The sequence below is a fragment of the Dendropsophus ebraccatus genome, chromosome 12 (genome assembly GCF_027789765.1).
Source record: "Dendropsophus ebraccatus isolate aDenEbr1 chromosome 12, aDenEbr1.pat, whole genome shotgun sequence".
NCBI classification, from domain to species: domain Eukaryota; kingdom Metazoa; phylum Chordata; class Amphibia; order Anura; family Hylidae; genus Dendropsophus; species Dendropsophus ebraccatus.
The window spans coordinates 12,608,695-12,626,653 of NC_091465.1; the positions used below are offsets into that span (position 1 = coordinate 12,608,695).

At 44.1% G+C, this 17,959-nt stretch overlaps 1 protein-coding gene across 1 annotated transcript; it reads right to left on the reverse strand.

Moving 5' to 3' along the window:
• Window positions 1–11,791: 11,791 nt before the first annotated feature.
• Window positions 11,792–17,577, reverse strand: LOC138769752 (nicotinamide N-methyltransferase-like). Its single transcript, XM_069948397.1, has 3 exons — window positions 17,427–17,577; window positions 13,234–13,441; window positions 11,792–12,297 (listed from the first exon to the last, which is right to left on the reverse strand). The coding sequence occupies exons 1-3, from the start codon at window positions 17,575–17,577 to the stop codon at window positions 11,874–11,876; spliced, it is 783 nt and encodes a 260-aa protein (XP_069804498.1). The 3' UTR covers window positions 11,792–11,873.
• Window positions 17,578–17,959: the final 382 nt, after the last annotated feature.

Sequence of the window (17,959 nt, forward strand, 5' to 3'; positions counted from 1 at the left end):
ACATGGTTTTTCTACCTCTTTACTTTTAGTTTTACTTTTCTTGTATAGCAGTTCATGTCTTTGATTACGAAAGGCTCCAGTCTTTGCTTTCTCCAATTCGGCTTCAGGATACCCTCATTGGATAAACCTTTTCAACAATTCATCGGCTTTTTGTTGGTAAGTTTGGTCGGTGTTATTAATCCTCCGTAGTCTTAAAAACTGACCATACAGTACTGCAAATTTAGTATGGTGTGGGTGGTAACTTTTATAGTGTAACATAGCATTTGTTGCTGTTGGCTTACGGAAGCTCGTGGTTGTTAATTTCTTCTGATCCAAAGTAACGGAGACGTCTAAAAATTCTATACAACTGGAGCTTACTTGGCTGGTGAAATACATATTCATATTATTATTATTGTGCATATAGACAACAAATTCATTGAACCCCTCTACTGTGCCTCCCCATAACACGAATATATCGTCCACAAATCTATGATATTGGACCAAGAATGTAATATAGGGGTTATTAGTAGTGATGAGCGAGTACTAAAATGCTTGGGTGCTCGTTACTCAAGACGAATATCTCCCGATACTCGAGTGCTCATTTCGAGTAACGAACCCAACTGAAGTCAATGGGAAACTCGAACATTTTTGCAGGGGACCCAAGTTCTACCAGTATATGTTTTTATTTGTTAGTGCTGCCATATTAAATCTCACTGCTAATTGCCCTACGTAAGAGGGTGGCATCCACTACATACCTCCATTTACCAACAGATTGTATACCACAGCCTCCAAAAAACTAGTGTGAAAAGTATATTTTCTTATTTCTTAGTGCTGCCATATCGAATCTCACAGCTAATTGCCCTGTGTAAGAGGGTGGCATCCACTATATACCTCCATTTACCAACAGATTGTATACCACAGCCTCCAAAAAACTAGTGTGAACATTATATGTTCTTATTTCTTCGTGCTGCCATATCGAATCTCACTGCTAATTGCCCTGTGTAAGAGGGTGGCATCCACTATATACCTCAGCCTCTATCCACTGTATACCACTCATCCACTATATACCACAGCCTCCAAAAAAAATAGTGTGAACAGTATATGTTCTTATTTCTTAGTGATGTCATATTGAATCTCACTGCTTATTGCCCTGTGTAATAGGGTGGCATCCACTATATACCTCCATTTACCAACAGATTGTATACTATGGCCTCCAAAAAACTAGTGTGAACAGTATATGTTCGCATTTTTTAGTGCTGCCATATTGAATCTCAATGCTAATTGCCCTGTGTAAGAGGGTGGCATCCACTATATACCTCCATTTACCAACAGATTGTGTACCACAGCCTCCAAAAAACTAGTTTGAACAGTATATGTTCTTATTTCTTAGTGCTACCATATCGAATCTCACTGCTAATTGCCCTGTGTAATAGGGTGGCATCCACTATATACCTTCATTTACCAACAGATTGTATACCACAACCTCCAAAAGACTAGTGTTAACATTATATGTTCTTATTTCTTAGTGCTGCCATATCGAATCTCACTGCTAATTGCCCTATGTAAGAGTGTGGCATCCACTATATACATCCATTTACCAACAGATTGTATACCACAGCCTCCAAAAAAGTAGTTTGAACAGTGTATGTTCTTATTTCTTAGTGCTTCCATATCGAATCTCACTGCTAATTGCCCTGGGTAAGAGCGTGGCATCCACTATATACCTCCATTCACCAACAGGTTGTATACCACAGCCTCCAAAAAACTAATGTGAACAGTAGAGATAAGCAAGTAGTGCAAGTAGTGCAAATAGGCACTGATATTCGACTATTCGAACGAGTATTCAATCCCATTATAGTCTATGGGGAAATTGCGGCACTTGGAAATGAAAATTCGACCACTTGGAGGTCACCAAGTTCCTCATAAAACCTCCGTAAACGATGCAAACACCTCTGGAATGACACTGGGACATTAGGGGGGGGCATGTCTGAGTGCACCTAACACCCCAAAATTGCAGTATAATGCCACTCTCTGCAGTTGCGAAGGAAAAATATTTGCGAACGCTTTATGAACATTTATGGCAATGTTCACACATTTTGTTCGTATTTCTTGCGCAGTGTTACATACATGATTCCAATGTGCGTCCGCAGAGCATCATGTTATTCACGCGTATCACGCGTAATGCTGTACGAACGTTACTGGAACAGTATGTATGACGTGCCTTTTTCTGGGCTACTGGAACAATATGTATCACGTGCCTTTTACTGGGCTACTGGAACAGTATATATCAGATGCCCTTAGTGGGCTACTGGAACAATATGTATAACATGCCCTTAGTGGTGTTAAACAGGGACACTATAAGTCACTTGTGCACACAGGGTACTGGAATGAATACAGCTGCTGATGCTGATGCTGCTGTTATATCATCTATTTCTTAGCACTGAGAAGTGCTTTTGATTCAGAGATGACTTTTTCGCTTGATCTTAGCCCTGAAAAGTACTTTTGGGTTCTGTAGTAAACCTGCCTAACTAAGACGCTACTAAAACCTATCTCTCCCTCCTGCAAGATCTTTCCCTGGCTAGGTTGAAAGCTCATCTGCGGTCGAGTATTTAAGATTCAAGGTCATGTGGTTCATCTATCCAATGAGGGTAGATGCCGTTCGCGAGGCATACGTACTCCCAGGGTCCCTCATGGCCTCCCTGCATGGTCATTAGATTAATAAAAGTGCCAACTGCGATGGGAGGACTTTTGAATGTTTCCCTCGTATTCGCCTCACTACTCGATTGAATTCGAATCTTTCAAATACCGCAATATTAGATCGAATACCTACTTGATCGAATTGTATTCGCTCATCTCTAGTGAACAGAATATGTTCGCATTTCTTAGTGCTGCCATATCGAATCTCATTGTTAATTGCCCTATGTAAGAGGGTGGCATACACTAAATACCTCCATTTACCAAAAGATTGTATACCACAGCCTCCAAAAAAAAAAGTGTGAACAGAATATGTTCTTAATTCTTAGTGCTTCTATATGGAATCACTGTCTAAGATGGTATCATCCACTATATACCAGCACTTACACACCTAGACTCTATAAGACTACCTCCAAAAGTAGTGTGAGTAAAATATTTTCTTGGCTTGCTATGATCTTTAATGCAGCTGTCTCATTCTTGACTGTGCAGTGTCCCTAAAATGGTGAACCCCAGGGGTAAGGATCGAGGATGAGGACGATGGTGTGGGCGTGGGGTTCCCAGCGATGCAGAAGGCAAAGGCCGTGGTTCAGGGCAGGGTGACACAGCAGCACCTGTTGGGAAGGGAGCAGTGGCACACCGCAGACATTCACTCCCTAGCTTCTTTTCGCAACTTATGGGGTCTCAGGGTACACCACTATTGAAACCGTAGCAGTGCGAACAGTGATCACGTGGAGAGAGGATAATGTGTCCTGCAACTTAGCCACTACCCAGTTTTCCACACAGTCCACCCACGCTACCCAAGGCAGTTGGGTAGCGTGGGTACTCCAGCAGCTAAGCCTCCTTCCCCACAGCCTGGCTCTCCAGGGAAAGGTGGAATTCAGATCCACCACCATGCTCCCAGGAACTCTTTTCTGGACCCTTCCCTGAGTCTGAGCAACCGGAGCAGTCGATCTGTCCTGATGCCCAAACTATGCAGCTCACGCAGTCAGTGGGTGATGAGAGTGGGGACTTGCACGCAGGGTTTGAAGAGGTGTCTGATGATGTCGATGAGACCCGGTTGTCAGACAGTGAGGTTGTTGTCATGGATGTAACTCAAAGTGAGGAGGAGAGTGAGGAAATGGAGGAAGAGCTGGTGGATGAGGACGAGGTGACTGATCCGAGCTGGGTGGATAAGCCTAGTGAAGACAGCGATTCTGAGGGGGAGGCAAGTTCAGTCACAGGGCCGGTTGGAAGAGGAAAAGGGGTGGCAGAGGAAGAAGCAGGGGCAGAGTGAGTAGATCAGATTCAGCAACTGTTTCACAGAGTCAAACTCCCGTGGCCAGGCCTAGATCTTCGCAAGTCTGGAGGTTCTTTAAAGAAATTGCGAATGACCGACGGACTGTAGTGTGCAACCTGTGCCACACCAGGATCAGCAGAGGAGCCACCACTACCAGCCTAACCACTACCAGCATGCACAGGCATATGAGTGCTAAACATCCCACTCAGTGGAACCAAGACCGTTCAGTGACTGCAAGTCACACCTCTGCTCCTTCCCCTGTGTCACATGCTGGCTCTGTCAGTCCCCCCGCCCAGGCCCCAGGCACAAGCGCCTCCCGCCCTATATGCACCCCTTTACCTCCACTATGCTCCACACCCTACAGCAAGGTGTCCAAGCGCAGCGTTCAATTGTCCCTACAACAGACCTTTGAACGGAAGTGCAAATACACTGCGACTCAACCCGCATGCACAAGCCCTAAATGTGCACATAGGTAAACTGCTGAGCTTGGAGATGCTGCCCTGACGGCTGGTAAACACAGAGGCTTTTAGTAACCTTATGGCGGTGGCTGTCTTTCGGTACTTCGTCTCCAGCCCCCACTAGTTTTCATGGTGTGCCGTCCCAGCTCTGCACCAGCACATGTCAGATAACATCATCAGTGCCCTGACCAACATGGTCAGCGACAAGGTCAACCTAACCACGGACACATAGACAAGTGTTGGTAGGTAGGGACACTATAACTCCCTGACGGCACATTGGGTCAACTTGGTGGAGGCTGGTTCCACTCATGTGCTGCCCACACCGAGGATTGCGGGGCCTACCTCGGTCATGGTCTCTCATGATTTGTATACCTCTTTCTACTCCTCTTCTTCCTCCCCCTCTCTATTACCCTCCATGAACTCGTCACCTCCATTTGGTAGCGTAGGCTGCATTAGCACTGCGGTGGGTAAGCGCCAACAGGTGGTGCTGAAACTGCTGAGTTTAGGCAACAAGAGGCACACAGCCCAGGAGCTGTGGCAGGGCATCATGGCGCAGACCGATATTTGGGTCGCGCCACGGAACCTCAAACCAGGCATGGTTGTTTGTGACAACGTGCGGAACCTGGTGGCGGCTCTGCAACTCGGCAGCCTCACACATGTACCATGCCTGGCCCACATTTACGCAAGTAGGATTCTGCCCTTAGGGCAATGCAAAGGCGCTTGCATATGCCAGCTCACCGACTGCTGTGCGACGTGCCCACGCAGTGGAATTCCACCTTCCAGATGGTAGCCAGGGTCTACCAGCAACGCAGAGCCATTGGGGAATGCCAGATGTCAACCTCGGTAAGAAGCGGTAGTCAGGTCAGTCAGCTTCCTCAATTCTACAATGAGGAGTGGACGTGGATGTCTGCTATCTGTCAGGTACTGGGCCCCTTTGAGGAGTCAAAACAGATGGACAGTGGCGATGCCGCCATCATCAGCCTCACCATCCCACTGCTGTGTCTGCTTCACACCTCCCTGCTCAGCCTGAAGTCTGAGACTTTGCCTTCGTCTCAGGAGACGGGGGAAGAACATCCTCCGCTAGATAGCCAGACCACCCTGACTTCTGTTTCTCAGCACGAAGTAAAGGAGGAGGTAGAAAAGGAGGAAGAGGAGCCGACTGCTGCCGCGACTGAGGAGGGTACCCACGCTCAATCCTTAGCTGTTGAGCGTGTATGGCCTGAAGAGGAGGAATTGAGAGGAGGAGGAGGAGGAGGAGGAAATTGAGAGTCAGCCGATGGAGGAGAGGGAATTCCTGCGTTTTGGGACCCTGGCACACATGGCTGACTTTATGTTAGGTTGCCTTTTTTAATTTTTTTTTTTACAACACCGATTACTGGGTGTTTACCCTCCTGGACCCTTGGTACAAACAGAACTTTTACACTCTCATTCCTGCCGAGGAACGCAGTATGAGAGTTAATCAATATCAACAGGCCCTGGTGCAGAAGCTGAAAATTTACTTCCGATACCACTAGCGTCAGAGGACGTAGTTCTGTTGGCCAAAAAGCAGGGGAGAGGAGGGGTGGAGCAGGAAGCTTGTCAAAGGGCAGAGGAACACTCTCCAACGCCTTTGACAGTTTCATGGCACCCCAGCAAGACTATGTCAACCGTCCCCAATCTAGACAGAGTAGGGGGGAAGCCTTCAGGAAGATGGTGAGGAAGTACCTTACTGACCATACCAACGTCCTTCCCGATCAATCTGCTGCATACAACTACTGGGTTGCAAAGCTGGATACATGGCCTTAACTGGCGCTTTACGCCTTGGAGGTGCTGAGCTGCCCTGCTGCTAGCGTGTTGTCAGAGCGGGTCTTCAGTGCAGCTGGTGGCATCATCACTGATAAGCACACCCGCCTGTCCACTGACAGCGCTGACAGGCTGACGTTTATAAAAATGAACAAAGCCTAGATCTCACCTGAATTCAACTGTCCACGCGGGGAAAGCAGCTCAACATAAGAATTCTTGGTATATCTCTACTCCTCCTCCTCTTCCTCGTCCACCACCACCTCTTCCTCCTCCTCCTTCAATTCTCAGCCAACAGCCAATTCTTGTTCCGCCATGCTGTGTCTACCATAATTTTTGGGAGGCTCACCTGCAACCGCTTCTACCTTGGTCACTCTGTCATCACTGCCATGCTGTGTCTGGCATAATTTTTGGGAGGCTTACTTGCTACCTCACTCACCTTTAATAGTTCTTTTTGTCCTCACTACCATGCTTTGTCTGGCCTAATTTTTGGGAGGCTCACTTGCTACCTCACTAACTTTTAATTGTTCTCTGTGTCCTCACTGCCATGCTGTGTCTAGCATAATTTTTGGGAGGTTCACTTGCTACATCACTTACTTTTAATGGTTTTCTGTGTTCTTACTGCCATGCTGTGTCAGGCTAAATATTGTGGTGGTTCATATAATACCTCTGTTTCAATGGTTCACTGAGTTCTCACCACCATGCTGTGTCAGGCTAAATATTGTGGTAGTTCATATAATACCTCTGTTTTAATGGTTCACTCTGTCCTCACCGCCATGCTTTGTCAGGCTAAATTTTGTGGTGGTTCATATGCTACCTCTGTTTTAATTGTTCACTGTGTTCTCACCGCCATGCTGTGTCAGGCTAAGTTTTTGGGTGGTTCATATGCTACCTCTGTTTTAATGGTTCACTGTGTCTCATCGCCATGCTATGTCTGGCATAATTTTTGGGAGGCTCGCCTGCTACCATTTCTACCTTGGTCACTCTGTCATCTCCGCCATGCTGTGTCTGGCATTATTTTTGGGAGGCACACCTGCTACCACTTCTACCTTGGTCACTCTGTCATCACCGCCATGCTGTGTCTGGCATAATTTTTGGGAGGCTCACCTGCTACCGCTTCTACCTTGGTAACTGTCATCGCTACCATGCTTGCTACCTCACTTTTAATGATTCTCTCTGTCCTCACTACCATGCTGTGCCTGGCCTATTTTTTGGGAGGCTCACTTGCTACGTCACTCACTTTTAATGGTAAAATTTGGGGTGCTTTATATGCTAACTCTGTTTTAATGGTTCACTGTGTTCTCACCGTCATGCTGTGTCAGGCTAAATTTTGGGGTTTATCACAGAACAGCCACCCAGATAACAGTAGCAGTAACAGTAAAGGGGGCCCGGATACGTACAATTGAAAAATATCACAGAGGCGTATCACATATTTTAAAATATAACTTTTATTTTTATTTTTACGTGTAAAACTTTAAAAACGCCACCACACACACCACTCTGGTAAGGGGTAAGCCAAAAATTGCCAGAAAAACTCCTATATGGGACAATCTCCACACATGAAGAGCAAACAACACGATACAGAAACAAAATAATAAGAAAACCCAACGCGTTTCCCTGTCTATCCTTGACGGTTCATCAAGGGTTAATTCCGTGTGTATGTATGTCAACACCTATATAGATCTATTACCTAGGTGTCAACTAGAAGCACTGACTCTGTATAATACAGTCAATGTGGAATGAGTGCGGTGGCGCCACATTTCAATTTATCCGCCAACAGTGTCAGATGCGACATTCAGCTCACAGATTAAGAAGACATAACAAATTAAACAAGCAAAAGGTGGCTCAACTGAGCCCCTTACTATGTCCGCTGTGGCTGGCAATAAGTCTATGAAACGCTGCTCTGATATGATGGATGCCCGCCCATAAATTTTGGGGTGCTTCATATGCTAACTCTTTTTTTAATGGTTCACTGTGTTCTCACTGCCATGCTGTGACAGGCTGAGTTTTTGGGGGGTTCATACGCCTACCTCAGTTTTAACGAGGCTGTTGCCCAGAATTTGGCGTAATGGTGCGATTAGACAGTCCTTAGAGGCATCCATGCATGCTGCCCCTGCTGTTTCCTGTCCATTTCCGTGGTGTTTCTATCATTTTCTGAGGTTGACAGGTTTTCACACGAACTTCCCTCTGCCGAGCTTGGTTCCCCTGCAAAAATTCTTGAGTTTCCTATTTACTTAAATGGGGTTCATTACTCGAAACGAGCACCCGAGTATTGGGAAATATTTGTCTCGAATAACGAGCACCCGAGCATTTTAGTATTCGCTCATCACTATTAAAGGGGTTATTCAGTGCTACAAAAAAAATAGTAATGCTGTCTCTGGAAGAAAGTGGCCATGTGGCCATGTTTTTGTAGCGCTGGACATCCCCTTTAACTTCACCCAGGAGAGCATCGCTGGCGTTTAATGACTTGTATATTAGGCAGTAGAAAACAGCCAGCAGCTATCACGGTTCAAGAGTTAATTCACTCGAAAATCAGGTATAACAGGTTATAGTCTTTTATCTGTCAACAGATAAACACACATACAAAAAACTGAGGCAAACTATAGTGTAGTATCTTCAGTGAATCAAAAAACAGGTGTCATTCATTAAATGAAAACCAACCTGAGTTGTAGTTTTGCAACAGTTGGAAGGCCGAAAGTTCCCCATCCCTGTTCTAGTGTATAGGAGCTGTCCAGGCATGCTGGAGAGTTCCCCATCCCTGCTCTATGCACAGCACAGCCGACCTCTTAAGTTTCTTGAAAGGTGAAATTCCACAAAACTAACTGGTTGATTATATGTCACCCTGAAGCTGCTAAACAGGGATGCAAACCTCCTGCTCAGGGGCCCACCAATAGGTAGGGCCCACCGGGGGATTCCTCTGCGTTACACACCACATGTGCTCGGAGGGAGAAGAGGAGAGCCGCCGCTATGGGAGAGCGAGTGGCAGGTCTTTGTTTTTATTTATTTATCTTTTTGCATAGTTCATACAACACTACCAAGGACAGACCCTCCCACACTGCCACCACTGAGAAACCCAGCCCCTCTGACCCCATTGCCAGCAAGGACCCAACTTAACCAGAGGACGCCTCCAGCACAGACCTTAAGGGCTCCAGCATCGAGCTTGTCTTCAAATGGTAGGTAAAATAACATGTGTTACAGATGGAATTTCTTTCTAGAAAACACAGGCTAATTTGTGCTTTTATTTTTTAGCTCCGACCCTCGGGGACTGTCCGGGTCGTTTTTCCCAAGAGCCCATGGAAGCAAGGCCCTTATCAGCCAGCAGTAAGAACCTTCCCCCAACCCTCCAAACTAATGTATAGTAAAGGCCTTACTCACCTGTATAAGTTTTCTAATCATCACATAACTCTTTTCTACCTCAACAGTAATAGAGACCTTCAACCAGCTGGCGGAGGAGACAGACCAACTGTCTAGGAGGGCATACGGGGCAATATGCACCTTAAGAAATCTGCAGCTGGGGCAGAGAAATCTGAAGGGCCAGATCGACAAGTTGCGCCAAAGACGTTGGTTTTTTTTTATGTTGTTTTATGTTTTTTGTTATCTGTTTTCCTAATTTTATAAGTAAAATATGTTATTTAGATCTCTATGCAGTGTTTGTATTGACTTCTTCAATTCGTTTTTGAATACACTATTCTCAAAGGCAGGCACTTCAGCTCAGCCTTCCAAGAACAAGGTAGCAGGTAGGCACTTCAGCTCAGCCTTCCAAAAATTAGGTTGAGGCACATCAAGCGAGCCCTGGAAAAATTCGGTTGAAGCCCATTGGGTGATCCCTGGAAAAATTAGGTTGAAGCCCATTGGGTGAGCCCTGGAAAAATTAGGTTGAAGCCCATTGGGTGAGCCCTGGAAAAATTTGGTTGAAGGAGAAGCCCAGTGAAAATTTTTATTAAAGTATTGTATTGCCCCCCAAAAGTTATACAAATCACCAATATACACTTATTACGGGAAATATTTACAAAGTGTTTTTTTCCCTGCACTTACTACTGCATTAAGGCTTCACTTCCTGGATAACATGGTGATGTCACTTCCTGGATAATATGGTGATGTCACTTCCTGGATAACATGGTGATGTCATAAAGTGAAGTGAAGCCTTGATGCAGTAGTATGTGCAGGGGGAAAAAAATAACTTTATAAGCATTTCCAGTAATAGGTGTATATTGGTGATTTGTATAACCTTTAGGGGGTAATACAATACTTTTTGCTTATCCTCTAACCCTTTCTTGCTGGGGCAGGCTAAGTGCACCTAATAAGTGAGGATGCATAGTAGTATCCCACTTAACCCCCATTAGGGGCCAGAATGTACTCTGGGGGAAGGGGGTTATACTCAACCAACCGGGGTTCACAGCATGTGATATCTTCTATCCTCCTCTGGCCAGCTCTTTTATCTGCAAACAACCAACCAGAGGCTGAGGTGGGGTATTGCTGAAGCGACTGATTGGCTGATTAGAGACTCCTGCAGTTTCCACTCAGGCAACCAGCAGCTGCAGCGGCGATGTCCTGCCTCAGCCACTGATTGGCTGATTGCATATAAGGGTGCTGGCGTAGAAAAAATAGAAGACATCGCATGTCAGGAGACCCTGGACAGTAAGTATAACAACCCCCCCCCCCCCCGGCGCGCGCATCAGAGATGAGTCCAATGCTCTTAGAGAATGTATGGAGCCATCATTCTCTATGAGAGTCGGACTCATCTCTGATGCGTGCGCGCTGGGCTTGCGACGGTGATAGCTTGGCGGTGGAATCGGCTCCAGGAGCGGGACTTCGTGCACGGGGTAAGTAAAAGGGTCTCTGTTGGGGACCGGCCAGGTTCGGGCACGGGGGTGACAGGTTCCCTTTTAATTTTTAGAACAATTTTTTGCAAATTATACGTCCTGCTTTTTTTTTTTTTTTAAGTAGTGTTGCATACTTTTCCATGCTTGTGTTGCCCATGTTCCAATTTTTTTAAGATGCATTGCTGTCACCAAGATTAAAATGTTGTTGCTGTTTTTTTATGATAAAATATCTGACTCTCAAAATCTGATAAATGTTCCGACATGAACATAATGCAGGTCTATATCAAAATGATTGCATTGAATTTTTTAATGACATTTTAAATGGCGTCACAAAAGTCTGGAATTGTTGTAGGAATATAAATTATTATATCCTTTTTAGAATACTAAAAACTCTTGTCATGCAACCTTATAGGGATTATCTGAAAAGCTGAAAAGGTCCTACCTGGTCCTCTTTCTGGTGCTCCACTACCTCTTTCTGTCATCTCAGAATAGGCAGCTATTGAACGTTGTGCGTGGTGCGTAGTTTCAGCCACACAACATACTTACAACATGCACCAGCCCCCCCCCCCCCCCCCCCCCATGTCTGAAGGTAAGCATCTGAGATGGCCAGAGGGAGGAAGTTGGGGGAGGAGAACAGGTATAATCTTTTCTGCTTTCCAGACAATACATTTAAACATGTAAGCCCAGATTTAGCAAAGGGTGTAAAATTTAGACTGGGGCAAACTGCAAACAGCAACCAATCACAGTTCACGTTTCAGCACTGGTAAATTGAAAGAGGAGCTGTGATTGGTTGCTGTGGGCAGTTAACACCAGTCTAAATTTTACACTCTTTGATAAATCACCCCCGTGGTGTTCTATCTAGACCTACTTCTCCTTGTGAGCTGCAATGAATATGACGGCCTTATAGTCAGTACGGTCACTCACAGCCGTTCTCTTCTTAACCTTACAGTCATCAATAACAAATCCTGCCCCAACTAGAGCTTTCCTGGCAAATTCCTCATCATATGTGAAAGCATGGAACTTGTCTTTCCCGATCACATAATATGACATATCTAAACATCCAAATAATATCAGGTGTCCTCCAGGTTTTAGCAACTCTGAGATCTTACTTAGATATCTTATGTAATCATCTTGGTCTTTACAGGTAAAATCTAGGAAACAAACACTGATGATACAATCGGCCGGTGGTAAGACTATGGGATGCGTCATGTTTTCTTTGTTAAGGTCACATTTCACCACATGTTGAGCGGCTGATCTCACTTTTCCTTCTTTTTCCTGTAACTGATCACTGAAAAAAATAATAATTACCAATAATGAATGACCAATAATTATCATGAATCCAGCAGCAAATAAGCCCAGTAGTTACTGTAGCTCTGAATTATTGGTTTACAACATCAGTAGAGATACTTGACTTGGTGTAGTAGATGTCAAGCTTACATTGTGTCCATCCATATAACAGTAGGCTTGATCGAACATCAGAAAAAGCTAGGTTCGAACCTATCCGGACCTTCCATATTTGATTGCTGATGTTTTCACGGTCCGTGTGGAAGGAGGAGACATCCTGGGGACCGCCTGGAATTCCAGGATACAGCCTAGGTAGTAAGCTAAAAAACGTATGTAGGCTCTCTAGGAGTAAATCCTATAAATCTAATGTTTGTGGAAGCAAATTAATTATATCCTATATATCTGATGCTTGTGAAGGCAAATTCACAAGCATCAGATATATAGGATATAATTAATTTGCTTCCACAAACATTAGATTTATAGGATTTACTCCTAGAGAGCCTACATACGTTTTTTATTTTATAAGTATTCTTGGGTGTTAGAATAGTAGTGCACTCGGAGTATACATCCCCCAACACTTTCCAATTCCATAGTAGGGTGTAGCGAACATACACTGTACATTTTTCCTAGGTAATAAGCTGTATCCCAGAATTCCAGGCGGTCCCCAAGATGTCTCCTCTTCCTGTAAGGACCGTTAAGACTTCAGCAATCAAATGGCTACTGTAGGTTCGGGTTCGATCGAACCTAACTTTTTCCGATGTTCGATCAAGCCTATATAACAGTACACTATTATGATACAGCGCCATATGGGTGAGATCATGGATAGGATTGGATATATGAAGATTTATATATCAAGATAAGAGTTGATCTTGAATAGACCAGCACTGCAAAGTAGAAAAAACATAATGGGCGTTCCCTAAAATGTTGACAAATACTTCACCTTTTCTTTTCTACATCTGCATGCAGCTTTGCAGCATGTTCCCAGTTAAACGCTCCTGTCCGTGAGTCCAGCCATCTCTTGAGCTCCATGATACATTGGTCACTGGCCTTCAACACTATGATGTGTTTAAAAAACTCACAGGCTGCATAGAGATGATGGATCACCGAACCACTACTGAAGTCAATCAAAATATCTCCTCTAATGTGACCTGAAGAAAAAAAATTGTATTATTAAACATTAATATGGTAAAACCTCATATATGTTGTAGATAAAAAATACCCCTCTCTCTGGTAACGTATATAATAGTTTATCAGGTGTCCTACACAAACATGTACCTGAGTGGAGCACACACTCTTGTGGAATCTGATGGGAGTTTCAATTCATTTAACGGACAGTAATACAACAATACTTTATGCATCGCTAGCTTACTGTCAGTAGATTTGCTGGCTAACTTTATGTCCAGTCATGCAAATCTGTTCAGCCTGCCAAAAGCAAGAAGACAATACTTTATGTAGCAACAGATTACTTCAGCAACAGAGGACTTGCTGGGCTGGATGCTTTACGTCCAACTTAAAGAAGTAAGGCTTAGATGTAAAGACTCTCTCAGTGAATCAATCACAGGGCCGGCCCTAGCTATATGCGACCAGTGCGGGTGCACAGGGCGTCAGCCTCCATACTGCCACTGGGATGGGTAAAGAGAATAATCTATTAACCCGTCCATGCTGCTCCCTGCAGGGCTGATATGAGTGCACAGGGGGGGGTCATAACTACTGTATGGATGCACAAAAAGGGCCTAACTTACTATTTGGATGACACAGAGGGGCCTGACTACTCTATTGGGGCACAGAGGGCTCCTGCCTACCATATAGGGGCACATAGGGGCCTTACTATATGAATGCACTGAGGGGGCCTTACTACTCTATTGAGGGCATAGAGGGGACCTATCTACTTTATTGGGGTGCAGAGTGGACCTGTCTACTATATGGGAGCACAGAGGGGTCCCTAAAACTATATGGATGCACAGATGGGGGCCTTGCTACTCTATTGAGACATAGAGGGGAACTAACTACTCTGTTAGGGCACAATGGGGACCTGACTACCTTATAGGGACACAGAGCACCCTAATTACTATATGGGTGTACAGAGGTAGCCTTGCTCCTCTATTGGGCCATGGAGGGGACCTAAATACTATATGGGGGCACAGAGGAAGCCTAAATACTATGTGGATGCACAGAGGCGCCTAACTACTATATAGATTGCATGGGGGGAACTAATTGCTATATGGGGCAAGGAGCAGACCTAAAAACTCTATGAGATACAGAGGGACCTAAATACTGTATTAGGGTACAGAGGAGGCCTAATGCTATAGGTGCAGGAGCAAGGAAACTAATATGTTTCTCAGGCATATTCTGCAGAGAAAAGTCATGGCCTGGGCTGGATTGAAAAGAAAAAGAAAAGTGAGAAGACGTCAGTTGTGAATCACTACATACTGTATAAATCGCTGTCATAATTTATACAGTGTAGAGCTGGTATCTGCCAATATATGGTCACTGTATAGGGGCACAGTGGTCCTAGTATATTGTAGAGTTTTATTCAGTAATAGCATGGTGGTAATTGCGGTGGTCAAGGTGTGGCTGTATTATCTGTATACTGGGAACTGGGAGCCTGAGCAGATATGGCAGTCTGGGAAAGCTGGGTAACAACCTTTATAGAGCTGTAATGAAGGATAAACTGATCATGTAAAGCACCCAAAATGCACCTGTGATTTATTGTGTGTATATAAAATCCATTAGCAGGTCTGTGGTCAGTATTGGGGAACTACAGTGTCACCACTCAGCTTTCTTAGCAGCCTAAATGCCTAAATGGATAACTGTATTGCTGCATATGAGGGGGGGTGGATTTATTTTTTGGAAGGGGCGGGGTATGGGGGGATTTATTACAGAGCAAATTTGAAATTCAACAACCTGGAAAAGCTGGACGCCATGAAGTTGGTCAGTAAGTGTGTCCCTTCATCTGTTTTCCCTGGCACTCTGTACTAATATCTGATGTGAGAGATTATCAATGCATATAGAATAAACTTGGTAAAAATAGTGGTACCAATCGGTAAGGGAAGAAACAGGGAAGACACAGCCTGTGGACCCTGCACTTGTCCCTGCTCACTGTCCCTGCCTACTTGGCACTATCAGCCCTAGGCAGCTGCAGAAAATCACGGAGACAATCCCACAATAGTGGGAGGTCAGGTAGCTGGGTCAAAGCCATAGGACAGCAAGGTACAGAAGCGGAGGCAGATAGAAGAGTCAGGTCACAAATCAGAGATCAGGGCAGGTGGATAACCAGGATAGTCAAGATCAATAAGCAGAGGTCAGAATTGTCAGAACACTGTAACAGCTGAGCTTGCCAGAGCATAAATTCAATAGCCAGCAAGGTTAACCTACTGGAGATGTTTTATAAGAGGCCAGGAGTCTGGTCCAGAATGTGATTGGAGCAGCCTGCCTGAGAACATTGCCAGTCACAGGATCAGCAAAACAAAACAAAGTTAACTCTAAAGTGACCAGACAGAACCTAGCAAAAAGAATAAGCTTGTGTTCAGATTAGGCTCAGACAAAGGCAAAGAAAACACAGAATACTGTTAGTGCAGATTTTTGGCCAAAGTGCAGTCTCGGTCGTACCTTATGAACCAAAGGTTATGCCATGGTTCCAACAGGTACGGTCATAACAAAACTACTAAGAAAGTCATGCAGAAGCTGTTTGGAATAGGAAACCCATGGATTTTTAACCTTTTCATTGGCAAAAATAAATAAATAAATAAATAAACAAATCACCATCACATTCTTTGCTGAAATGACATAGTCATGCACTGAAGAAATAGAGTGGGGGTTTCCAAGGGGTTAGCAAGCGTTTTATTTTTTTTTATATTTTTTTTTTGCCCCCAGTAGTGATGCACTCCCCCTTCTGTGCACCCCCAGTAGTGATGATCCCCAGTTGTGTCCCACAGTAGTAATAATCCCCTTCCTGTGCACCCCCATTAATAATAATCCCCCTTCCTGTGCACCTCCAGTAATGATGAGCCCCCTGTTGTGCTCCTCAGTAGTGATAACCCCTCTGTCCCCACATAGTGATGATCCCCCTAGTGTGTCCCCCAGTAGTGGTAATCTTCCTCCTTTGTTTCACAGTAGTGATAATATCCCTTCCTGTGCTTCAAAGTCGTGATAATCCTTCTTCCTGTGCTCCACAAAAGTGATAATCCATCTTCCTGTGCTCCCCAGTAGAGATAATCCCCCTTCTGTGTTCGCCAGTAGTGATAATCACCCTTCTTGTGTTCCCTAGTAGTGAAAATCCTCCTCTTATGCTCCCCAGTAGTGATACTCCTACTTCCTTGCTTCCAAGTAGTGATAATCCCCCTTCCTTGCTTCCCAGTAGTCATGACCCCCTCCTGTGCTCCCCAATATTGATGACCTTCTGTGCACCCCAGGAGTGATGACTTCCTCCTGTGCACCCCAAGAGTGATGATTCCCACCCCTTTTGTGGCCCCCAGTAGTGATAATGCCCCGTCCTATGCTCCCCAATAGTAATAAGCCTCCTATTGTGCTCCCTGGTAGTGATAATTTTACTTTATAGAAAACAGCAGCATCTATTGTTATCATGTATTAAATGTACAAATTATCTTTGTCAAGAGTATAAAACATATACAGTACATTACATCTAAACACAAATGCAGTGTATACCCTCATTACCCAGACCATGAAGAGCATACAGAAAACAGTACAGTACACAAAATGTAGACAACAGTACAGTACGCAACAACAGTACACATTGTTAGTGGTAAGCTGAACATTATATGAATGTTGGTGCATTTTGCAAAGGAATATATTTCATTAGACAGTAGATACTAGAAATTAGATTAATTTAAAAAAAAATCTGAAATCTGAAAGAAATCAGAAAATATAAGTAGTCAAAGCTGGTAAGTCACAAATTGCCAAAAAAGGCTATGTTTCCGCATCTTTTTTTGGACGTTTGAGTTCAGTAACGTCCAGTATATCATAAAATAACATTATTTGGACTCAGCTAAAAAAAGACATTGTGGGAATATAAGCTAAAAGTAACTTTTCCTTCTATCAAATGAGCCCTCCATTATCCTCAACAGAGACTACTTTATATTGACATTTTGTTGCAATAAATATCAATATACATACCCAATGAAAAAGTTTTTGCCAGATTTTCAATGGGGAATATCAGAGTATCGTCTCGAAAGACCATATCAGGTTTATCTGAGAAATAACGCTCCAGATGTTGTCTCGAATCAAAGCCGTGTACATGATAGATCTTATGGGTGCAGGAAGCCATTGTCTAATCCAAGAGTGACCACACCGGGGCTCAATGTCTTTATATAAACACTAGAAATTCATTTTAAGTCTTGTTAGAAAAAAGAGCAAACATCACAAGTCATTATCTCAATGGGAAAGTCATGGGATGTGTGTTAACATCAAACAAAGTTAATCCCTTCGAAGAGCATGTGAAATGTTTATGCCTGATTTTACAGAAAAGTGTAAAAAAAAAATAATGAAAAAAAAATAAATAAAATAATAATAATACTATGAGTGCTTTATATTACATTACATTGCACACCGTGCTTTGTATAATTTTTTGATAAGCAATATGGCTGGAAAATTGGCTTACGACCGATAATGCTTTTTTCTCTGAGCCACTTATTAATGGCCGAACAATG

Bases quoted from the DNA above. Each gene is read 5' to 3' on its own strand.
- LOC138769752 (XM_069948397.1), bottom strand. From the start codon at position 17,577: ATGGCTTCCTGCACCCATAAGATCTATCATGTACACGGCTTTGATTCG. The intron at 13,442-17,426 runs GTATGTATATTG...TTTTTTCTTCAG, and splicing joins GGCAAAAACTTTTTCATTGG to GTCACATTAGAGGAGATATT. The intron at 12,298-13,233 runs GTGAAGTATTTG...TATTTTTTTCAG, and splicing joins GCAGATGTAGAAAAGAAAAG to TGATCAGTTACAGGAAAAAG.